General features: G+C 44.4%; 1 protein-coding gene across 7 annotated transcripts in view; it reads left to right on the plus strand.

Annotated features, from left to right (window-relative positions):
• The window catches only part of PTPRT (protein tyrosine phosphatase receptor type T), a 1,124,172-nt gene that overhangs the window by 827,814 nt on the left and 271,330 nt on the right, over positions 1-25,028 (plus strand). For all 7 annotated transcript variants that reach the window (XM_032141872.2, XM_032141870.2, XM_058432870.1 and 4 more), the window contains exons 10-11: positions 11,470-11,671; positions 13,021-13,123. In XM_032141872.2, the coding sequence (XP_031997763.1) occupies positions 11,470-11,671; positions 13,021-13,123 (305 nt within the window). The remainder of the gene's footprint in view (positions 1-11,469; positions 11,672-13,020; positions 13,124-25,028) is intronic.

The following is a 25,028-nucleotide window of genomic DNA, read 5'->3' on the forward strand; positions in this document are numbered from 1 at the left end:
CTAGATTCACACTGCTGGGCTTCCAAGCCTGCCTCTGCCTCTTCCTATCTGTGAAAACACTGGGAAGTGTTTTCTCATCCACAAAGTGGGAATAGTAACGGTAGTAGCCTCATAAACTTGTGGGATGATTAAATGAGTAATGTGTGGAAAGTACTTGGCAAGGCACCTGGCAACTAGTGAGTGGTATTAAATGTCTACTCGTGTTGTTAATATTATTGTAATAGGCCGGGCGTGGTGACTCGTGCCTGTAATCCTAGCACTTTGGGAGGCTGAGGCAGGCTGATCACCTGAGGTCAGGAGTTCGAAACCAGCCTGACCAACATGGAGAAACCCCGTCTCTACTAAAAATACAAAATTAGCCAGGCGTGGAGGTGCATGCCTGTAATCCCACTTAACTTAGGAGGCTGAGGCAGGAGAATCGCTTGTACCCGGGAGGCGGAGGTTGCAGTGAGCCAAGATCGTGCCACTGCACTCCAGCCTGGGCAACAAGAGCGAAAACTCCATCTCAAATATAAATATAAATATATATATATTATTTTAATAAATTGCTCCAAGAATGTGAGGGGTGGAGGGGTGTGCCTTTGACTTCTAACTTGTGGGTCCATGATTACAGATTTGCCAATCAATGAGACTTAGTGCACATTTTTTTGTTCTTTTTTTTTTAATATTTAGTTCTTTTTTTTTTTTTCTGAAATGGAGTCTTGCTCTGTCGCCCAGGCTGGAGTGCAGTGGCATGATCTCAGCTCACTGCAGTCTCTGCCTCCTGCATCCAAGTGATTCTCCTGCCTCAGCCTCGAGTAGCTGGGATTATAGGTGCCCGCCACCGTGCTCAGCTAACTTTTGTATTTTTATTAGATACGGGGTTTCACCATGTTGACCAGGCTGGTCTCGAACTGTTGACCCCAGGTAATCCGTCCCCCTTGGCCTCCCAAAGTGCTAGGATTACAGGTGTGAGCCACCACGCCTGGCTCAATATTTAATTTTAAAATAATTTTAGACTTACAGAAAAGTTGCAAGATTAGTATGGAGTTTCTATAAACCCATCACCTGGCTTCCCCTTATGTTAGCATCTTGTATAACCACAGGATAGTGATTGAAACCAGGAAATTAACATTGATAGATACTTTAAGCTACAATATAATGAATACCATAATCTACAGGCCTTATTTGAATTTCACTTATCTTCCCACTAATGTCCTTTTCCAGTCCAGGATCCCATCCGTGTTTCACTTACTTGTCATTGTTTCCTTGGTCTCCTCCAGTCTGGAACATCTCCTCAGCCTTTCAGTCCTTATTATTTTTTTAATATTTTATGACCTTGACACTTCTGAAGAATACTGGTCAGTTATTTTGTAGACTGTCCTTTAAGTTAGTTTTTTTTTCTTTCTGATGTTTTCTCACAATTAGTTTGAGATTATGCATTTTTGGCAAAAAATACCACACATAACCCTTTCTCAGAGCATCGTATCAGGAGGCATATGATGTACATATTTATTTTTATTTTTATTTTTTTAATTTTGTTTTTTACAGACAGGGTCTCACTTTGTCACCGAAGCTGGAGTGCAGTGGACCAGTCTTGCCTAAACGCAGCCTCGACCTGCCTGGCTCACTCAATCCTCCCAGCCTCAGCCTCCCGAGTAGCTGGGACTACAGGCATGCACCACCATGCCTGGCTATTTTTTAAAACATTTTTTTTGTGGGGATGGAGTCTGGCTATGATGCCCAGCCTGAATGTCCATATTTCTCATTACTGGTATTGCTGACATTCCTCATTTGGCTAAGAATGTAGCATGTATTTGTTAAGCATTTACTGTTTCCTTTTGGGGATACAAAAGAGAATAAAATATTGCCATGCTCTTTAAGAAACTCTTGTCTAATGAACAAATGGTGTTCTAGTTACTACTGCTGGTAACAAATCACTCCAAAATTTAATGGAATAAAACAACAACTTTATTATGCTTATATATTCCGTGGGTCAGGAATCCAAGAGGGCAGGGATGATTTGTTTCAGCTCCACAATGTCTAGGGTCCCAGCTGAGAAGACTCAAATGACCAGGGGTGACCAGAGAGCTGAGAACTGGACTCACACGACAGCCTTCTCAATTAGCTGTCTGTTGCCCAGGTGACTGGACTCAGCTGGGGCTGTCAATCTAGAGCATCTACACAGGGACTCTCCATTCACCCTGCGTTTGCTCACACATGGCAGCCCCAGGGGAGTCAGACTTCTTATACAGCAGCTTAGACACTGTAGACATAAGTGTCTCTGTGGACAAGTCAGAAACTGCATTGCCTTCATGACCTAGCCTTAGAAGTCACAAAATATCACTTCCCCCACATTCTATCGGTGAAAGCAGTCCCAAGTCCCCTAAGACTTAAGGGGAGTCAGGGGATATAAACACCTTTTAATGAAAGCAGTGTTAAAGGGTATGGGGCTATTTTCTAAAAAGGACCAAAAGGACTTTCTACTTATACAGGTTTAGAAATTCAGGCCCAGAGGATAAGACCTTCACCACCTTGGGCCTCCTTAATTATTAAATGCATAATTACTGAGCACCAACTCTGTGCCATGGACCCAGTTTCTGGGCTTGCTTGGCGAGTCCCTCTTGAGTGGGGTGGGCTCAGACAGACCCTCTACAAAGCCTTGTGTTCTGACAATTGCAGCCTCCCCTCCATCAGCCCCTCTCCCTAGAAACTGTTCACACAAGATGTGCACAGAGGAGCCAAGGCCAATGTGGCAGGGTGGGGCGGAGAATACTGGACTTCAGGATCAGAATGACCTTATTTTAAATCCCAGTTGTACCACAATGAGGATTTGTTACATTTTCATTCTTAATCCTCATGTGTTTGGTAAACCTTATTGACTCCTTCTCTATGCCAAGCTGGGTGCTTGGCAATTATTACAATCAATAAATAGAATCCAGGCTTTGCCCTTAATGAAGGATTTGTTCCAGGCTGTGTCTGCCAGAAAGGCTGTTAGTATGGCTGCAGGGTTCCAATGAGCAGGGTCATGGGATTATTTAACTTCTTGCATCTCCATGCCCAAAGCTAACTGGAGAGGAGTTGGTCATGCAACTTAGCAACTTAACTAGGTTAAACTTAGCAGAACAGAAATCAGCTGAGTGTGAAGTTGGAAGGCAAGCAGCTTACGTTCAGAGACCCAAGAAGTATTGCAATACAGACTAAAAGCTATTGGGAATATTGCTAGACAGACTCATTAAACAAGAAGGTTTCTGTGAAAATAACAAAATCATAGCACCCAGGACACCCCAGCATGAGATTAAAAGCTGAAAGGAGGTTTAGGCTTCATATTATTAGGCTGCATTATGATAGTTCAGGAAGAAAGAGCTTAGAGCCGTCTGAGTTGATGGTGGCCCTGCTATGGGACTCTGACTGCATTCTTTGAAATTTAGGGCAGCTGGGAAGAGTGAATCTCAGAGTATCCCTCTCATTCGAGGCAGGGGAGGGAAGGCAATGAGTCTGGGAAGGAGCCCGGTGCTAAGGATTGGAGGGGCCAGAGGTGTTGGTGGAGGGAGCACCTGTTGACAGGAATACACTCACCTAAAGTGTGTCTGGTAGCTAAGGAGCAGGGTGGTGACTCGGGGAAGAGAGCCATATGCATGGTAGGCACATAATGTTAGTTCCTGTTATTATCACCCACTAACTAAACCTCCATTTTGGTTGATGGATGGTGAATACTAAGGACCCTGGGCCAGCTGGATTTCGAGCTTGTTTTCTCCCTGTGTTTGATCCCACAGCCAACAGGAAAACAGCTGAAGTCAGAGAGCAGGGCATTGATTGGAAATCAGAAAAAGCCGTGTTGGGCAAACAAGTTAACTTCCCCACTCCTACAACAGCTCTTTGATCCATGGTAACCAAGAAAGTCCACACCAGGCTAGAGGAAGCCCCTGCAGGGCCGCAGCGGGACTGATTACGGCCAGCAACCACGGGCACGGATCCCTGTGCTGGCAGTGCTGGGGAAGGTGTGCAGCCCGGGCAGGCCCCGGCACAGCCAACCAAGCCTGCAGGCTGAGCCTCTGACCCTGAAGCTTGGCTTTGGAAAGCAGGGAAGCCCGGCAGACACTGTTCAGAGGCGTTGCTGCTCTGTTCTGTTGTCTCCAGGGCCCTTCGGCTGGTGAGGATACAAAATAGAGCTTCAGTCGCTTAACACTTGGTAAGTGATGGATCTGAGTTACAGCCCCGGCTCTGCAAGACTGTAAGCTAGTGGTCTTCCCTGCCACTGGCTGAGACCCACGCTCTTCACTTTCATGAATGTTAACAGCGTCGGAAGGACGAGGCCAGTAAGGACACTTGCAGGTCTTCCCCAGTGGTTTTCAGCCTTAGGAGGCTCAGGTCTGGGGCCATGTGTTGGCTCCGTCTCATTCTTACTTTTCTAGGGACCTCAGTCTTCTCCAGCCAGGACTCAGAATCTCTCAAAGTCACTATAGTCACCTCTCCATCCCCTCTGCTTCTGGTTGAAACAAGGCCTTCTTTGTATTTGTCATCTGCATGAGAGCCAGACCCTCCAAAGTGACCCCAGTGTTGTTCCTCTGGTCATTTCAATCCTCCATCCCCTTGCCTGAGAAAGTGTTTCTCCAAATTCAGTGTGCATGAGAATTACCTGGAGAGCTTATGAAACAACAGAGTGCTGGGCCTCAGCCCCGGACATTCTGATCGGGAGGTCTAGGATAGACTCATGAATCTGCATCTCTAACAAGCTCCCAGGTGGTGCTGATGCTGTTTATCTGCAAACCGCACGTTTAGTAGCACTGTGGTATGATACTGTATCTCTCTTGATAGCCTGCCCTCTCCTTTAATGGCTCTATATTACCCTCGAAATAAAATATATACACTTGAGTAGTTCATTAAAGGCTTCCATAATCTGAGCTCAGCAGGAATGCCACCTACTGTTGCATGGTTTGAGCACTGCACAAAGACACACTACCAAGGAAATGAAATCCATTAAACTCTGTGCTGTGTCTGCCAGGAAGAATATGACTGGGCACTAAGAAAGGCGTATCTTTTTCTGCTCACAAAGGCAACATCAGCTCACTGAAGTACAGGGGGCTGAGACTGAGTTGAGACAGGCACCTTTTCTACTTTGCACAAAAGCATCCCTTAGGCAAGCAGTTGTCCTGCCCAAGAGCCTTTTCTTCTTTCATTCTCCACCATCTCCTGTCATTCCTCCCACCCTTCTCCCATGCTCCTCATCTGGTTAACAGCTTCACACTCTATGGGGAAGGCATCTGGCCCCAGAGACTCAATCTGTTTTCTCTGTTATATGCTCATAAGAGCCATCTTCCCTTCCTTCAGAACAGAGATCTTAATGTGCCTTTCCCGCTCATTCCTGTGGGCCATACCTATCTCCCTCACCAAACTGTAGGTTCCTGAGGACTCTCTAGAGCTTAGTACATGGCCAAGCACCTAGTCAAGAGCTCAATGGATATTTGTTTAGATTCTGTTCTGCAGCCACAAAGATGCTCACAGCAACCAAATTTCAGCATGCCATTTGTTGTCTTTTAAATAATTTATTTTGAAATAAGTTTACAGAGAAACTGTAAAAAAAAGTATAGTTTTATACCCCTCATACAACTTTCCCTAATGTTAACATCTTGCATAGCCATGGTATATTTATCAAAATTAAGAATTCACTTCAGTGCATTATTATTGATTAAACGCCAGACTTTTTTTTTTTTTTTTTTTTTTTTTCAGATTTCTCCAGTTTTTCCACGGAGGTCTTCTTTTTTCTTCTAAGCTCTCACATAGCATTTAGTTGTCATGTCTCCTTGTTCCTCAACCTGTGACCATTTCTTGGTCTTTGCTTTTCTATGACCTTCAAACTTTTTTGTTTTGTTTGTTTGCTTGCTTGCTTGCTTGCTTGCTTTGAGATATGGTCTCACTCTGTTTACCAGGCTAGAATGCTGTGCTGCGATTGTGGCTCACTGCGGCCTCAACCTCCAGGGCTCAAGTGATCCTCCTGCCTCAGCCTCCCAAGTAACTAGGACTACAGGCGTGCATCACCATGCCCAGCTAGTTTTTTAAAACAAATTTGTGTAGAGATGGGGTCTCGCTGTGTTGCCCAGGCTGCTCTCAAACTCCTAGGCTCAAATAATCCTCCTGCCTTAGCCTCCCCAAGTGCTGGGATTACAGACATGAGCCACTGCGCCTTGGTACAGAAGCCAAAGCCACTCATGGACACTCTGGAGCCTTCCTCCCAAACCAATGGCTTGTCTTTCAGGAGTAAAGAAATGGGGGTCACTCTGCAACATAAAATGGAAACTAAAATTAGAATTATAATTTTTCTCTTGAAGAACTCGAGGCTCAGAGAGGTTAAGCAATCCCTCAAGCCACACAGCTAATTTCATTATTCATTTAGACATGCAAAAGGATGAAATGTTGAACAAACACCAGATACGATCTTTGCCTCCTTGGAGCTTAAAGTCTAGTATAGAGGTCTGCAAACTCTTTCTATGAAAGGCCAGAAAATAAATATTTTAGGCAGCGTGGGCTGTAGGGTATCTGTTGCTACTTCGCTCTGCTTTGTAGTGTGAAGGTAGCCATAGTCCATATTTAAATCAATGGTGTAGCTGTTTTCCAATAAAACTTTACTTACAAAAACAGACGGTAGATTGAATTTGACTTGCAAGTCATATTTTTTCAGCTCCTGGGCTGGTAGAAAAGGGACTTATTGATGAAATAATTACATGGTTACATGGAAAGTTAGTGGCTCAAAGGAGAGACAGGTGACTCTGGAAACATAAAATAAGAACCTGGGAGTCAGAGAAGATGTCCATAAAAAGAGTCCCTGTAAGTGAGGTTCGCTAAGGGTGAGGAGTCATGAATGAGGCAACAAGGAGGCATGGGAAGGAAGAAGACGCCCAGGCTGACCGAAGAGCTGGTGCAAGTTCCTGTGGCAGAAAAGACCATGGCTCTTTTTTAGGTACTGAAGTAAGGCTTGGGGTGCTGGGGGGAGGACGAGAGAGGCCAGCTCATGCACCGAGCTGATTAAGACCACATGACAAAGACACACTCTTCATCCTGAGAGCTATGGGAAACCATTGCTCTTACGACATGATTGGATTTTGTTGTTGTTGTTGTTGTTTTTGAGAGAGAGTTTCGCTCTTGTTGCCCAGGTTGGAGTGCAATGGCACCATCTCCGCTCACCATTACCCAGGTTCAAGCAATTCTCCTGCCTCAGCCTCCCGAGTAGCTGGGATTACAGGCATGCACCACCACACCTGGATAATTTTTTGTAATTTTAGTAGAGACGGGGTTTCTCCATGTTGGTCAGGCTGGTCTCGAACTCCTGACCTCAGGTGATCCACCTGCCTCAGCCTTCCAAAGTGCTGGGATTATAGGTGTGAGCCACCATGCCCAGCCTGTGATTTTTGTTATGACGCACCTGCTTTGGTTTCTCTGGCTGGGGATCCTGCTGTCAGCAACTAAAAGAGAAGGGGGACATCCTTGAGTACTTTTTGCAGCCAGAACCCATGCCAGGAGCCCAGGGTTGATGTGCAGCTGTGCACCCTTCCCCCTACTAACCCTTTATTTTATGTTTGCTATTCTAACAAATCTTTCATTTTCCCCACTTACGAATGAAGGTTCATATTGTATTATACATTTACAGCCACAGCTCCCTCCCATCCCATTTTTCTCGCCTTTCTTCTTTCCCTCCCCAGCCCGATCCCCCACTAACTTCGTAAAACTTGCAAGTTAAAATTTTCAAAGACTGTTTCTGACAAAGCAGTGGGAATTAGATTTGGTGAAGCCCTTCATAAAAAATTGAAGACATGCTATATTAACATACATTGATTTATTCATAGTGTTTCATTACAAGTAAGTGAGGATCCTGTAATACCAGGAAAGGTTAGGAGAGCAGAAGAGCGTGGTATATTATATTGACAGCTCGGTGGAAATTGAGTTGCTTTTGGATTGAATTTGGAGCGCGGGAAAGGAATTGGCTAGTAAATAAGGCATGAGTTTTACCTCCCAGGGTCTGTATATCAATGTAGTTGCCACCAGTCCAAGCAGGGGGACGGGGGCAGAATTTTCAAAGAATGCAAGCACACATCCTCTCCACTGGTGCACTGGGGTTGGTGGCTACAGGCTGAACTGCCTGTACATCTCCCGCTTTCTGCCACGGTGGAAACCAGAATCCACCTGCACGCTGAAAACTCCATTTGCCCCTATTTGCTCGCCGCTCTGCAGTGGCTCTGAGCTTTGCTCTGTCCAAACCTTTTCCCACCCCAGGTCTTTGCCCACGTGGTTCCCTCTGCCTGGAAGCTAGAACACTCTTCCCTCTTCTGACTCAGGATTGTCCTTCGGGTGTCAGTTGCACTCTCTCCTGAGATACCTCCACGAGCATTTTTCCTTAGTTTGGTCATTCTCATATACAGACCCTGAGATGAGGATTTGAATATGAGCAGTTTGCCAAGAAGTTTAAGAAACACCAGTAAAGAGATATGGAGTGGGGAAGAGAAAGGAAAGTAGCCAATAATCAATGTGTTTTCAAACCAGCTGCCTCTAGAGGCAAGTGGAGCTGAGCCTCTCAGGGAAATTGGGATGCTGCAGGGATACCAAGGAGGGGGAGCTTGCAGGGGTATAAGGAAGGAGAGCCTGGAGAACGTATGCATCAACTCCCATCAGGGCTGGGGTGTTAATTACCCCACATTCCCAGCAAGCACCCATGGAGAAAGTCCTCAAACAGAGAGGCAGATAGATGCCTGTAGCACTTGTCTCTGAGAAGGACTGGGGTGGGTAGGGGTGACCAGAGGGGACGCTGTAGACAGGTCCACCAGAGCAGCCTGAAGCTAGCAGCCACCTGCATGGTGCACACGCATGCTCAGGTGTTGCTTAAAAAAAGCTCAAAGCCCTCAGCTCCCTGCATTTTTCCTCCCTCCTGCCCACACTCTGCTCTGGGCACCATCTGACCTCTCTCCTCAAGGATGCGGCACCACTACTGTTTAATATAGGAGAGAGAAATCACTTTTCTCTCCAAAACACTTGGTGCCATTGCCAGTAACAGCAAATTGCTTATTTTTGAAGGGAAGTTGGTGTGCTTCCTTTTCTGCTTGAGATTGGCCATTCTTGACAGAAGATAAGTGATGTCAGCTGTCTAAATAGCTGGCTTGCCTCTCTCAAGAATGGAAGTCACTTGAGGACGAGGCCTGACTTGAATTCAGTTGGGCGCCCCCAGTAGCACACAGTGCAGGGCCTAGAATACAGGAGTACACAGGGAACACTGTGAAGGAGCAAATACGTGGATGAGTGAATGCATTTTTCAACTGATGCACTGTTACCAGGCCAGGCAGTGTGGTATAGAATATAGAGTACAAGCTTTGGAGTCAGACCTGCCTAGTACAGTGTCAGCAAGAGATTGTTGAATGTACCTGAGAATGCCTTATTTGCTATTACCCATGACAACATGGATGAATCCCATGGCATAATGATAATGTTGAGAGAAACCAGAAACAAAAAAGCACGTTTCATAGCATTTCACTGACACACAGTGCAAAAACGCAAAACTCATCTATGCTGTTCAAAGTCAGACAGAGGTGATCCCTGATGGGGGTAGGCAAGTAGGATTGCAAGGGAGTGTGAGGAAAAAGTTTTGGGCCTGGTAGTGTTTTGATTTTTGATTATATGACTGTATCCAGTTTTCAAAAATTCATCGAGGTATGCTTTTCTGTATGTATATTATACCATAATTAATTTTTTAAAAATTTTTTAGAGACAGGGTCTGTCTCTCTCACCCAGGCTAAAGTGCAGTGGTACAATTATGGTTCACTACAGCCTTGAACTCCTGGGCTCAAGCCATCTTCCCACCTCAGCCCCTGAATAGCTGGGACTACAGATGTGTACCACCAACCCAGCTAATTTTTTAATACTTTGTAGATACAGAGTCCTACTGTGTTGCCCAGACTGGTCTCGAACTCCTGAGTCTAACAATCCTCCCGCCTTGGCCTCCTAAATTGATGGGATTTCAGGTGTGAGCCACCACACCTAGCCTAATTAAATATTTTTAACAGAACAAACCAGGTAAGACAAACAAAAAATCTTGTGTTTGCCACTTTACAACTGTATAATTTCAAGATGTGACACTCAAAGTGTGATCCGTGGGACTAGTGCTGAGCTACCAATCGTTATTTTCACCCTTGGGCGAGTGCAGAAGTTGAGAGTGAGCACTTCAAAACTCTTCTAGTACCTTGCTGTGACACTCAAGTGTGTGATCAGGGAACAGTAGACACGAGTCATTCCACAGGTGTAGACCAGTTTGGTTATTGCTGAACTCACATGATATGTCACGTGGGGCATGATCTTCATTTACCATAGACAAACTATCTCCATATACAATTTGAAAAATGGTGATTGCATGCAAGTTGCTTCCATTGGCACCTCAGTTTCTCCATTATTAAAATGAGAGTAGCTATCCTGCTGCCCCCAAGGATTTGAGGAAGACAAAAAACATAATGCACGAAAAAGCACCCGTCAACAATTGCTGTCTGTCTGGAATATGGGGCCCGGGATCTGCATTTTTAACAAGCCTCATAAATAATTCTCATCAGGATGCTGTACCTGGACACTTTTCTATGACTACAGTGTCCAGCATGGTGGCCACTGGCCACACGGGGCTACTGCACTTGTGAAAAGCAGTGGCTAGTCCAAATGAAGATGCGCTGAAGGGGTAAAAGACATATTTGTAAGACTTCATACGAATAGTAGAATGTAAACAATTCCATTCAATTTTTATGTTGTCTACAGATTGAAATGATAATAGTTTGGATACACTGGGTTCAACAAGATGTGTTATTAAAATTAGTTTCTTTTTTTTACTTCTTTTCATGAGACTGTCAGAAAATTCAAAATGACATCTGTGGATTGCCCTCTCTTTTTAAAAAAATTTTTTGTGGGTACATAGTAGGCGTATATTTATGGGTTACATGAGGTATTTTGACATAAGCATGCAATGCGTAATAATCACATCTTGATAAATGGGGTGTCCATCCCCACAAGCAATTACCTTCTCTGTTAGAAACAATCCAATTATATCCTTTTAGTTATTTTAAAATGTACAGTTAAATTATTTTTGACCATAGACCCCCTGTTGTGCTAGCAAATATGAGATCTTCTTTATTATTTCCATTTTTTCTACCCATTAACCGTCCCCCTCAACCCCTACTGCCCTTCCCAGCCTTTGATAACCATCCTTCTCTATCTCTGTAAGTTCAATTATTTTAAGTTTTAACTCCTACCAATCAGTGAGAACATGCATTGCTCCAGTGGGTGAGCAATGGGGGTATTTGGAGGCTGGGATCATCTGTAAAGTGGACAGCAACAGGCAGCTTAGCAGAATCTGCTGGCCAAGTTCACATGCCCGCCCCTTCCCCTGCCTCCCTAAGGTTCCTCTAAATGAGCTCCATCCAGCTTCCTAAGTGAGGCATTTATTTGTTTGTTTGTTGGCTTGTCCTACAGATCAACTACAAGGCTGTTGGCTCGCTGGACCCAAGTGCTGACCTCTCGAGCCAGAGGGGGAAAGTGTTCAAGCTCCGGAATGAAACCCACCACCTGTTTGTGGGTCTGTACCCAGGGACCACCTATTCCTTCACCATCAAGGCCAGCACAGCAAAGGGCTTTGGGCCCCCTGTCACCACTCGGATCGCCACCAAAATTTCAGGTATCTCTGCTAGAAAGGAAAAAGGAAAAAAGGTTGTTTCACCCCCACTTCCTGATTTTGCTTGAAGTGGAAATTTTTCTTGAATTGTCACCCTGTGATATGGGTGGAATTAGGACGATCCAGTCCCTAGTGAGTTACCATTGTTGTCTCCTATGAAGAAAATCTAAGTGATGAACTTCCTAAAGTATAAAAATTAGATTAATTAGGTGGCAAGCCACTAAATAATTTGCCCACAGGGTTGCATTAAATAGTACGCGTGTGTGTAGATAATGTATATTGCACACGAGTTGGCTGTTAAATTCATTTTTAGGAACATTCTTTTTGCCAGAGCAAGACATCAGCACAGGTTCTCATGAAATGCCTGATGGATGGATGGATGAATGAATGAATGAATGAATGACTATTATAGGGCCACAGCAGTCCAAAATTACAGACTGCCATCACCAGTAGGGCCCCCTCTGCCACTAGACAGCAACAATGTAGAATTATTTTAGAACCTTTTCTACAGCTTTCATTATCCTAAATATCTATGCAATTCTGGTCTGCATACATACATATTTTGCACATGGTTTTCCAGAAAAACATGTTTTTTTTGTAGCTTAATGTTTTCTCTTATCTTTATCCCATAAGTGTTTCCTATGTTGCTACACTGCTTTCGTTATAATGTTCTGTCAAGTGGATGGACGTAATTTAATTATACATTCCCCTGTGGTTGGATATATTTGGTGCTTCCGTGTTTTTACAAAATAACCCTTCGATAAACATGTTACAAAATAAAGTTTAATTCATTGGTTTGGATTATAACTTTATGATTAAATTCAGAATTTGGAAAAACTGAATTAAAAAGGATGTGGATTTTAATAGCTATTACTACAAATGGCTAAATTACCTTCCCAAAGGAATAGATGTAGTCCCATTCCTATCAGCTGAGTATGAGGGAAAGGAGGTCTCATGAAGAAAAAAAAAAGATAGAGGGGAGTAGTTCATAATTGATTTAATTTGCATTTTAAATGTGTTTAGCAAGGTTGACTCTGCTTTCACCTCTTTGTTAGTACTTATATTCCCTGCACATATCTGTTTATTAGGTGTGGAACGTTCTGGTTCATGCAGGTTACTGGACACATCATTGCTACCCTTCCCCACACTATTGCACCTTGAAGAAACCTACTATGGGCAGGTTAGGCATCAGGGCCTCCTTTACTGAAGGCCTGGAAGGCTTCTTATCCAACCCCTTTCCTAAACGTCCTCCCCCTAGCCATGCTGTGTCTTTAAGGATGGCAGCAAGGGGCGGTGGGGAGCCGATTGGGAACCTGTGCTGAACTCACCTGTACTCTCTGTTTCCTGTCCAGCTCCATCCATGCCTGAGTACGACACAGACACCCCATTGAATGAGACAGACACGACCATCACAGTGATGCTGAAACCCGCTCAGTCCCGGGGAGCTCCTGTCAGGTAAGGATGGTTCTTCATTTGGAGTCTGCAGTTTTTCTTCTCTATGCCACATGGGCCTCCAGTTGAATCATGTGACAGGCAATGCCCATGGGCAAGACTGGCCAGAAGTAAAGCTTCCTTGGAGGAAGGAGGTCAGCAGCCCCAAGCCCAGTTCAAAGGGAGCCCCTGAGTTAAAGGCAAACCTGGGCAACATAGGGAGACCCCATCTATACAAAGAAAAAAATTTTTTAAATTAGCTGGATGTGGTAGCACGTGCCTGTAGTACCAGCTACTCGAGAGGATGATATGGAAAGATTGCTTGGGCCTGGAAGACCAAGACTGCAGTGAGCTGTGATCCACTGCACTCCCGCCTGGGCAACAGAGTGAGACCCTGTCTCAAAAAAAAAAAAAGAAAAACAAAAAACAAGAAACATCCTAATCGGGACCTGTGATGATCTAGAAGGAAACTTCCTGGAACATATTTATGGTAAATTTAGTTAGTGGGGTCAGTGGCCTGGAACACAGTCTCCTGGAAAGGTCACTTTTCTTTGTGTCACTGCCAGTAACAGCCAGATAGACAGACTTGCTGAATTCTGAAAACAACCTGCTCAGATATCACAAATCTGACAAGACCTGGGGGCTGGTCCAGTTTAAGGCTGTAGGGTGCTGGAGTCCCATAGGGGCACTTGCTGTCAAGGTAAAACTGCTGATTTTACCAAAGATGGTTGGAGTTCAGGAATACACTGACGCATCTCCATAGTTAAACTGACCAGTGCCAGTTCATGATATCAGAAGCATGGGCATCTCTTTTAAACAAGGTACACTTTGCACAAGGGCAGCAATATTGACTGCCGGTTTTACCCAGAACTCCAGGAAGGAGGACTACGGTCCCTTAAAATGAAGCAGAGCATTGAGTGGAACAACTTTCAAATTGCTCAGTTCAGCTTATCAAGCATAAACTGAGTATGTTATGTACCAGGAATGAGGCAGGGCCCAGGGCCTAAAAACCATTCATTCATTCAACAAACATTTTTATTAAGAATCACCCTGTCTCAGGCAATGCTTAAGTGCTTGGAAACACAGCAGTGAACTAGCCATGGATAAGTCACATCCTAAAGAAAGTCAAACTCTAGTTGGGAAGACAGAAACATAATTACAGTACAGTCCTTGTTGGAGATATGCATAGGTCACTATAAGAGCTCAGAGGAGAGAATTCCCAGTGGAGACACTGAATTGTATCTTAAATGATGCGTAAGATTTCACTAACGTCATAAGAGTGTCCAGTGGGAGCACAGGCATAGAGGAGAGAGACAGCATGCTATAACAGGGAGCAACCAGAGCGGTTGTTTGCTTAACATAAACATCAAGGTGGGAGTGCTGGGATGAGAATGGGAGTGTGTTTGAGAGGCTCAGGCCTGTTTGAAGGACATGGGCAGCTACTAGAGAGATGCATGCAGCCTCACTCCTTGTGTCACTGGAGGCTAGGACACCAGCCCAGAAGGGGGCTTTTGAGATGGTCTAGATAGCCATTGTGCATCCTGTATCCAGCTTCATCTAGAAGTGATAGGCATTGAAGTAGACAGAACCAGCTACCACCAATTTAGAAGTTCCTATGTAGTCTGAAGACTTTGGACAACGCTCCCCCTAATTCAGGTGAATCTTCAGTCATTGCAACATGTGATGGTAATGTTTACGGGGTAAGTGACCAGACAGCATTTGTCGTATAGTTTATACACTGGTAGTTCTAGGACTGTCCTACCCGTGATAAGTCAAAGCAGATTGTTGGGTCTTAAGTCAAATTCAGTTATGAATCCCCTGCTTTTCTTCCAGTTACTCTGATGTAACATTGCCATTTAATTTTCTCTATATACTATGAGATATTATCCTCATTTTCAGATACATATGAAGAAACTGAGGCACAGAAATGCCCAAGGGCATACAGAGAGTAAGTAGGAAAGCTGAGTTTGAAGGCAGGTCCCCCAGGTGTCAAATTCATGTTCCGTTTTGGCCACCAATGCCTTACTCCCTTTCACAATTCTCTCTTCTTTTATACCATAGTATTGCTCACTGTTTCAAAATCTTCAAAAGCTTCCCAGATAGCAAAAGTATAGCCCAGAGAAGGGAAGAGGCTTGTTCAGGGCTGCACAGCAAGTTAACAGCTAACCCAGACCCAAGGTCCGTGATCTTGATACAGCGGACCAAGGTAACTAAGCCTGTAAAACTTTCTGCTAAGGGACCCAATCCAGCTGTCATCCATAGCCTTTCAATGTGTTTGGATTTAGTCCAGCTTCCCAGTGTTCTGGCTGTGGGGGGGGCCATGGAAAGAAGAAGAGTTTGGTGGCAGCAAACCTGGCATCAGATCCCATGGTAACACAGCTGCATGACCTCGGACAAGATACTTAATCTCTCTCTCTGAGGTTACATTCTCCTTATCTGTAAAGTATGGCCAGTAACTATTTCATAGAGGCTGAACAAAACATGGGAATACCAAGAATAGGGCAGGCCTTACATCCAGGCCTACCTGATTCCAGCCAGGGTCCAAGCTCCTTCACCCCCAGTGAAGGGGGCCTCTCAAAAGCCCAAACCAAAATGCACATGAAAACTTTTCCGGTTCCCACACAGAGAAGTCCTTACACTTTCCCTCTGAATCTCTATACTCTTGGTTTTGCACGTCTATTTAACAAGCTCATACATCCTAAGACTCAGCAAATTATGAGGAGGGATAAGGGGATGAAAGTTTCCCAGTAGCAATAAGAAATGACAGTTGTCAGGGTGCAAAGGAATAGCGCAACTCTACAAAACAGACACAGGGACTCAAAAATCAAGCAGGCGTACATGCTGTCATCCCTCATAGCCATGCGTGTTTATTACTTGGTCCTGGTTTACCCTGAAAATGTGGGTCCGCAACTTACAGGAGCCTGCTAGCTTTCGTTTAAGGAACAAGCACTTGCTACCAGCTTGTCTCTATATATAACACTACCTGCATTCTCGCAACATTGTATAATAGTCTCCTCATTTTGCAAATATAGAAATTGAGACAAACAGAAGCTAAGTCAGTTGACTCAGGCTATAAAGCAAGCAAATGGTACAGGCAAAATTTAAACTTAGTTCAAATGACCCAAAGCCAATACTCATTTTACTATACTATACCACCTCCTAGGAGAAAGGTGTGCATGATATATTTTGGTGAAATTTTTATCCAAAAAAATAAATAAATAAATAAATAAATAAATAAATAAATAAATAAATAAATAAATAAATAAAAGAAATGTCACTGCTCAAAGGGGAAATGGTTGGCATCTGGAAATGTCTGGCTGCTTTTCCTGTCAAGGCTCTGGAGCATTGAGGGTGGGTGTATACTCAGTTTCTGGAATTATTTCCAGACTGTTTCTTGAGCATTTGACTAGAAGGGGAAGTGACTAACCATTGCCACCCAGCACGACTTTCGGGACGACTGGAAGGACAGAAGTGGAAATATCACAGTGGATTTCAGTTATCTTGACCTTCATTCACCTTGAACTCTGGGCAGTAGGATGTTATATGAGAGGTAGTTGACCACTAGGTCATGCAACAAATATTTATTGAACACTTACTATGTTTAGGGAAGTTAGCTAAGCAATAGGGATACAGCAAGGAACAAGATAGCCACACCTCTGCCCTCTTGAGGCTCCAGTAAATTGTGAGTGAGGCAGGGAGGTGGGACTTTAAGCAAACACACAAACAAACAAAATCATGAAATTAGCAAAAAAGTGTCACTGAACAGAACTTGGTCTGTTTGCCCATGCACAATAGAAAGCCAAACTCTGAAGCACTGTGTTTTTGTGGAGAGAAAAGTTTATTGCAAGGCTGCTGAACAAGGAGACAGGAGTCAGGCTTTTGGGTGTGGGGACAGGTTTTATAGACAGAAGGTAATGGCGTCATCTGATCGGACATTTGCAATGTCGTGATGTGGGAGGCTCGATCTGACTGGATCATGTCATGAGGTGATGCTATTGAATCATGGATCATGCCATGTGGTGTTCACTTCTTAAACTATCCCCATTCCTTAGTCCAAGCACCTAGGTCCCACCAATGGTGTCATGCCTGGTGCATCTGGTGTGCTCGGGTTATGTTTCTTGCAACCCAGGGGTATTGAGCTGCTTCTGCAGTTCCACTGTAAGATGATATGAAACCACTAGGTATATTGACTGTAGTGATTGAGAGAAGCAGTAGACTGGCTGGAGAGATGAGCACCACCCAGGAAAGCAGAGCAGTGTAAGTTCTGTGAGTTGGGAAGGTGAAGGATTGAGAAAACAATATGGACACTCTATGATTCCAGGACTCAAAGAACTCACTAGATGCACTGGGTTAAGGATGCTTCGAATCAAATTTTACAGTTAATAGTTTTCTGAATTAGCATGTACAGTTAATTGTTCCTTTACTTCCATTGTATTATCTGATCCTCACCTACCTGGTGAGTCAGCTGGTTGGGAAATACCATCTGCATTTTGGAGTCTAAGATATTAACTGATTGGCCCAAGCTTGTGGGGCTTGTTACAGTTAAAGCCAGTGCATAGACCTAGTATCCTGGCTCTGAGTTCATGGATCCCCTGGGAAGTTCTGAGTTCCTCTGCCTGGTATGTCACATGATGACCGGGTGGCCCTTTCGTGGGGGTGCCACGGAGTAAACCTCCACCAACCAGGGCATGAGGGGTGGGCAAGAGGAATTCTCAGGGGTCCTCCAACTCTGCCTTGTGTGGAGCCCGGTCTGTCACTCATGAGCTTTAGCAGGTCCCTCTCTGAGTGGAGCTGTGTGTTCTCAAAGAGACTCACACAGAAACTTTGGCCTTCAGACCCCACTCAGGTAGGCTCTTCTTTCTGCCAGTGATGCTCCAAACCTGGCTGAGCCAAACTGCAGCCCCTGCTCTGCCACTTACTGCTCCTCTGAAGCCCCATGGATCTGACTCTGTCTGGTAGAACTGAGTGTGCAGGGGGGCAAGGTGTGGCAGGGAGGACTGTTGCTGTGTGGGGCTCCTGCACCCTCATCCCTCCAGCCAAACCACCTCAGCAGCTTGGCCTATTTTTCGAATACTCCACAATGGAGATTTATTGCTTTCGTATTGCTTTCCTCAGGCCTTCAAAGATTTATTGGTTTTTAAGTGGCAGAATCCAAGAATTGCTTAAAAGATCAATCAAATAGTGACTAGAATCTAATATTCAGTTCTGGCTTGAACATGCCGAGCCTTCTTCCCCCACGCCCCACCTGTCACACTGATGTGTGACTGATCTGTAGTAACCTTCATAAGAAAATATTTGGCCATGAATTAGTCACCTATAATGCAGTCCTTGAAGTGAGGCTGGGGGCAGAGCCCCAGGTTCTGTAACAGACCGTCCCCTGATCCCTGAAGACTTCCTTGGAAATGTTCTTTCCCCCTCTTCCCTCCCCTTGCCATCTAATCAGTCATGGAGACTGGTCCTCTGGACTTCAGAACCTGGGCCAAGCTCCCTCTCCTCCTCCCCCAATGGCACTTTCCAGCCTCATCCTGTGGACCTGCACCTGCCAGGATATGCTTGCTGGAGCGCGTGCTGCAGCTTCTCATCCTTCAATCCACCCCCTGCTGAACTGCTGGAGTGATCCTTTGGAAGCACAAATTGGATCAAGTTAACTTTCCTGCTTAAAATTCTTAAATGGGTCATTGGTTTTCCATTGCATTAAGTACAAGCGTCTTAGCATGGAATTCAAGGCTCATCAGAATCTGTCCTTAGCCTTGTTTCCGGTTTCCTTTAATTTCCATCTGCTCCTTTACCAGGTTTTATTCAACAGTGACCTATATAGTTCCTTCATAGTTCTTTCCTGAGCCTTTAATTGTGTTATACAGCTGTTTATAAATATATATTTTTTGTTTTGTTTTCTGTTGTTTCTACATACCCCTCAATAGGCTGTGAGCTCCAAGAAATCTGAAGGCTTGGTACTACTGAATTCCCTTTACATGAGATAGTGTCTGGCATCATACATATATATATACATACATATATATATGTGTGTATATATATATGTGTGTATATATATAGTAACTAGTTTTATATATATGTGTATATATATAGTAACTAGTTATATATATATGTGTGTGTGTGTGTGTGTGTGTGTATATATATATATATCCTTCAGCTACCTCTTATTCTGAAAAGAGTGCTGTTCAATAGAATTTTCTGCAGTTACAGAAATGTCCTATATGTGTGGTGTGTGGTATGACTGCCACTGAACACATATGGCCATTCAACACTGGATATATGGCTAATACAACTGAGAAACTGATTTTTAAAATTTTTATTTTAATTAATTTAAATTTCAGGAGCCATATGTGGCTAGTGACTGCCATTTTGGATGGTAAAGGTCTACAGGAAAGACAATCAGAAAAAGAAAAGGTGCCAGTGAGCCTGTGTTTGGCCAACTTGTTCAGAGGTTTCCATGAGAGTTCTGTAGAGAGGCAGCCATTGGTAGAATGGTGAGCTCAGGAGCTGGGAGGGCTTCCTGGAGGCAGTGTTGCTTAAATAGAGACCTAGGGAATGAGGGGGAGTTAGTGAAGAAGGGAAGAGAGTAACCTAGAAGAAAGAGCAGCGTATGCAAAAGTGCACACAGAGAAGGTACAGGGTGTGTTTGGGGAGCCACAGGTAGCTCAGTGGGTGGGGAGAGAGAGATGAGGAGAGCAGGCAGGGTCCAGGTGAAGAAAGTCTTCACTCTGGATTTAGACTTTGTTCAGAAGGGAGTGTGGAACATTGGGAAGGTGAGTGCCCAACTCTTTGTCCTTCTGTGAGCAAACAGGCCCCTAGTCCATGCTGTTCTCTCTGCCAAGCATGCCATTCTCCACCTCTCCAACATCCAGTTCACGTCAGCCACATCCAGGACCATCTCCACTCTTGCAGCAGAATGCACCAGCTCCTTCCTAGTTGCCACTCTGTCATGGTCACCCCTCTGTCAGCGCCTTGCATTGTCGGCCTCTGCTAGACTGTGGCCTCCCTGAAGGCAGAGATGGGTCCCATATGGAGCTCCTTACTCAGACCTGAGACCGTTATGCTCTTCCTGCCATAGCTGACTTCCAAGTTGGATACACTGAAACAGGAGTGGCTCCTAAAATCAGACCAATCTCATCCAGTTGCCCCACTGGGTATACTAGAAGCAGGTACTTATTTTCTCTGAACCTTAAGTTGCTTGTCGATAAATGGGAATACCTACATCACAGATTGTTTTGAAGGTCGAATAAGCTAAACTGTGTAAAGTGCAACTGGTAATTGTTCAACATGCTCTTTGGGGGCCGGGCCTGGTGGCTCATGCCTGTAATCCCAGCACTTTGGGAGGCCGAGGCAGGCAGATCACCTGAGGACAGGAATTCAAAACCAGCCTGGCCAAGATGGTGTAAACCCATCTCTACTAAAAATACAAAAATTTGTTGGGTGTGGTGGCAGGCACCTGTAATCCCAGCTAGTTGGGAGGCTGAGGCATGAGAATCACCTGAACCCTGTAGGCAGAGGTTGCAGTGAGCTGAGATCACACCACTGCACTCCAGCCTGGGTGACAGAGCGAGACTCCGTCTCAAAACAAAACAAAAACATAGTCCTTGTGTTTGGCCAAGCTGTTGAGGCAAAGAGTGGCTCTAAGCCCTGGGCAGCCATGGGCAAGAATATTCTCTGAGCCCTGATGCAAGCCAGTGCCTATCTGCTGTGTATCCTCCAGCACTCATGAGAGATCTACTGCATGTGAAGCGCTGGCCAGTGTAGGGCACACAGGAAACCTACAGCCATCTCCAGGGGTGATCTTCAAAACAACATTACCTTAAAAATAGGAAAGACAATCAGAAAAAGAAAGTGCCTATGAGTCTGTGAACTTGGTCAGATATGAGCACCTTTCTGAAATATAAATTCAAGTGAACAAGCTTATAGTGTCTCATTGCCAAAGGGCTAGCACACTCAGGGTTAAGAGCAACACCCTTGGGAGACAGTTACGTTGTTCAGATAAGAAATGAAGGTGACCCACCATTAGAGTACTTACGGCGATGAGATACAGCTTGTAAAAGGTAAAATGGACATGGCTTACGATGACTTCTCCAAGGGGCAGGGTGTTGGGGTGTGAAGGAAAAGACATTGTCCAGCATGACTCCCAGTTTTCTGGCTTGGTTCGTGGGATGGAAAGTGGTGCCATTCTCTGAGCCAATAGATGCAGAGGGAGGGCAGAGTCTATGAGGACATTTCATCCAGGAAAGGTGAATGGTGGCAAAGGTGGTCTGGGAACTGAATGGGGGAGTTAGGAACTCAGCTGAGCAAGGACAGTTGCAACCTGGCGTGTGGTCTAGGAGAGTGAGGGGGACTTCTAAGGGACCTTTTACAAGTTCAGTTAGGACATGAGACCTGCTTTCTTAGGTTGCTTGAGGCATGGTGCACAGGGTGTGGGAACTCTAGCCTGGAGGACCAGGGGTATGAAAGATGGAACCCTAGAAGACAGTGTAACAAGGTATATGCTTCTAAAGGTCATTGCAAGTTCTCTTCACCTCCTGATGAGAATCTGTGATCCTTTTGCATTTGACAGGTGCAGTTAGTTAAGACCATAGTTCTGAACTGCACAGTGATTAGCTACAGTACAAATTGGAGATACAGCCTACTCTTAAAGAAAGAAGAAACTTTATTGGGAAGAAAAGCAAACGATTACCAGATTTCCTTCAGGATTCCTTTAATAACTGTGAAGCCCAGGGTGGGAGCACATGAAACAATCACAGAAGGGTTTTGCTGGTCCATGAAGCCACAGTGAGCAAAAATGGAATCATTACCGTCTGATTCTCAGATACTAGCATATGATGGTGTACAATTAGGAAAGAGAAATGAACATTTAGAGAATTTATTAACACAGGGCAGCCTGAGGAGTTTGTGAGGCCTTGTCCACATTGGGAAAGATAAGAAATTGTAATTACATTTAGACACTCTTTCTCCAAACCTCATTTATTCACTTAGTTCCCCAGTTCTCTGGGCCACCTTTGCTGGGACCTGATGATGAGGAATGCTATGGGCCCCACTTTGGTGTATTGGGGGTTAGGGGGACATGGATAAGAGGTACTCAGACATAACCTGCGAGAAGACTTAGCTTTATTAACACCACTTTTAGCCATGCCTAAAATCACGCTGGGACTTCATCACACCAGATTGGGAAATAGGAGAATTCAGATATATGAAGAGGCAACCAGAAATAAAGAATAAGGGGATAAATGTTACTGTAGTGCCCTTCTCCATGGGGTTGTCCCACAGTCTACATATGCCAACTAAAGGGGTACATATTGAAGGGTTATGTGTGTACCACCAAAGAAATCACCCTGGGAGACAAAGGTCAGTCTGGTGATATAGCACAGAGCTGCAATTAGATGGTTGTTCAGGAAAACAAAAGGGAAGAAAGGTGACACCCAAGTAATGTAGGTGGGTTTGCATTCACTTCAGCTTTTACCCTAACTGCATTTCAGGTCCCCTTTTATAAGGCTCCTTCCTCCACCAACAACCCAGCTTACCAAGAATTGGCTCTGGTGTTAGGATTCTGGATTATATTACTTAGGCTCCAACCAAGGAGGAAAAACAGGTGCTTGGGGAAGAATATTTTAAATGGAGCAGTCGATGGAACATGAAGATCGAAAGAGTGTTCTATTTTGGACTGTCTGCCATCTGGAGAGATGGAGACAGGGACTGTTACTGGCATGAGGGAAAGAAGAGTGGTTGTCATGCTCACCTCCTACCATAGGGACTATTTAAATTCCAAAAGTCTGGAGTGCTGGAGAGGCATCTGAGCAGGGGTTTTAGGTTTGGGAGTCATTAGCATCCAGGTGGTATTTGAAGTATGGAGGGGAGTGGATGACCTCATCCTGGGAGAGTGTAGATTAGAAGAGATGAGAAACAGAAGAGAGAGCTACGAAACTTTATCAAGGAACCACACAGGAGATGGAGAAGGACTGGCCAAAGAGGTAGGAGGAAAACCAGGGCTGTATATTTCATTTTGACTTTTTTCTTTTCTTTTCTTTTCTTTTAAAACAAGAAATTCAAGGGAAGAATCGTTTAAAATTTTTTTTAAAAAATGGTTTAATCTTCTCCAGGAGCTTCAAGAAGCTCTTGTAGTAGAAAAGAAGAAAGAAACACAAGTTGATCCAGGACCACAGACAAATGAAGATAATTGATAATATCAACAAAAGTGCTGGAAAATGGACCATCTGGTCTAGGCTTGCTTTAAAAAGAATGTGAAGGTTGCTGTTCAGAAAATAGATGTATTGAGGGCCAGGCAACCTGGATGCTGTTGAAGAATTTGTGCAGAGGGTACAAAGCAGGGAGAATGTAGAAAGACAGGAAGTGCTATTTGGAGAATAAGATGATCAAATGTAAGGTGTCAGTAATACAACTCTTCTATAGGATACGATGGCTCTGGGTGTGACCACATTGGCAGTGATGGTGAACAGATAGTAACAGATTCAAGGTGAAGGTCCTTGGAGCCAAATGTTGCAAGGAACACAAGGCCAGACTAAGGATGGAGGGGCTGTCCAAGTAGATGTAGTTCTTATAATACAAACCCTCCAACCCTGGGGAACTGGTGAAACTCCTTGCAAGAGCACAGTGACTTTGCAAGATGCCTTCTCCTCATTCTTACTTTTTCTCTAACTTTTTTTTCTGCTGACTTTTACTTCTCCCACTGTTCTGGGCCCCATGACAGTTTGCATCACTGCTTTGTCTCAGATCTTGCACAGCTGATAACCGATGGCTCTCAGTCTCTGTCTGCAACGGCCCAAAGGTCAGACTTTCAAGTCTGCCTCCATCAAGTGCATTTCTATAGCCTGATCTATTGATGTTCTTCTGAGTTAAAGCATGGCTCTGTGCCATGTTGGAATCCAAGGAGGTTTGCTCTTATCCAAAAAGCATTCTGCACGATGCCTGCTCCAGCTGTTTAGGGCTGCTCAGAGAGTTGCCTCCACTTGGCAACAGTGAGAGTAGTGATTCTGAAAGCCCTGGCTTTTTGGTAGGAAAATAACATCTTAGAGTCTCCACCAATGGCCCCAGAAAATGTGTGCTTACTCTCTCACAATGCAATTCACCCTTTTCTTACCTGGTTACAGCTGCTTAGGGTTTGCTATTTAGTGCATTTCCACTTAGGTATAGGCTTACTAAGAATTTTATAAACATATAAGTATTCATGCCCAGAGCAACATGTAGCACCCCCAGTAACAAATGCAAGAATCGAGGGCTAGACTTTAGACTTATACTGTCCAATACAGTAACTATTATTAATAGCTACATGTGGCTATTTAAATTTAAGTTAATTAAAATTAAGTAAAATTAATGCTTCAGTTCATTAGTTGCATTAGCCACATCTCAAGTACTCAATAGCCACAAGTAGCTAGCGGCTAACATACTGGATGGCATTTCCATCATGGCAGAAAATTCTATTTTACTATATTGCTCTAGACCCTAAGAAGGTTGGTAAGAAGAGGTCAAGGCCCATGTTTGGTTTCAGAGAGGTTATTTGGCAGGCGTTTGGGGAGAGAGGTAAAGGCCAGGGATCCTATCATAAGAGATGAGCAATGTAATGAAGACTTAGGCACAGGTATAAGTCCTGAAAACAGCGTGAGATCTATGGCTGGGCTTACTTACTGAGGAGATTCTGATCTACCAAGCTAGACTTCCAAAATTTCTCCACATCACTCCCACTGGATATAGAATGTGAGAAGTGGTTTAATCCCAAGGTTTCCAAACTTTAATGAACATCATAATCAGCTGGGGTTCTAGTAAGCCTGCAGATTCCTGCTCGTCCCCAAGGACTCTGGGATAATGCCTGAGAATCTGCATTTTGAACAATTTCCCAGGTGACCTACTGGTCTTGGACCACGCTTGAGTACTACTGGTGTTGCCTATAGGTGGCCTCAGGTATGGAGAA

Source organism: Hylobates moloch, unplaced genomic scaffold (genome assembly GCF_009828535.3).
Source record: "Hylobates moloch isolate HMO894 unplaced genomic scaffold, HMol_V3 SCAFFOLD_21, whole genome shotgun sequence".
In the NCBI taxonomy this organism is placed as follows: domain Eukaryota; kingdom Metazoa; phylum Chordata; class Mammalia; order Primates; family Hylobatidae; genus Hylobates; species Hylobates moloch.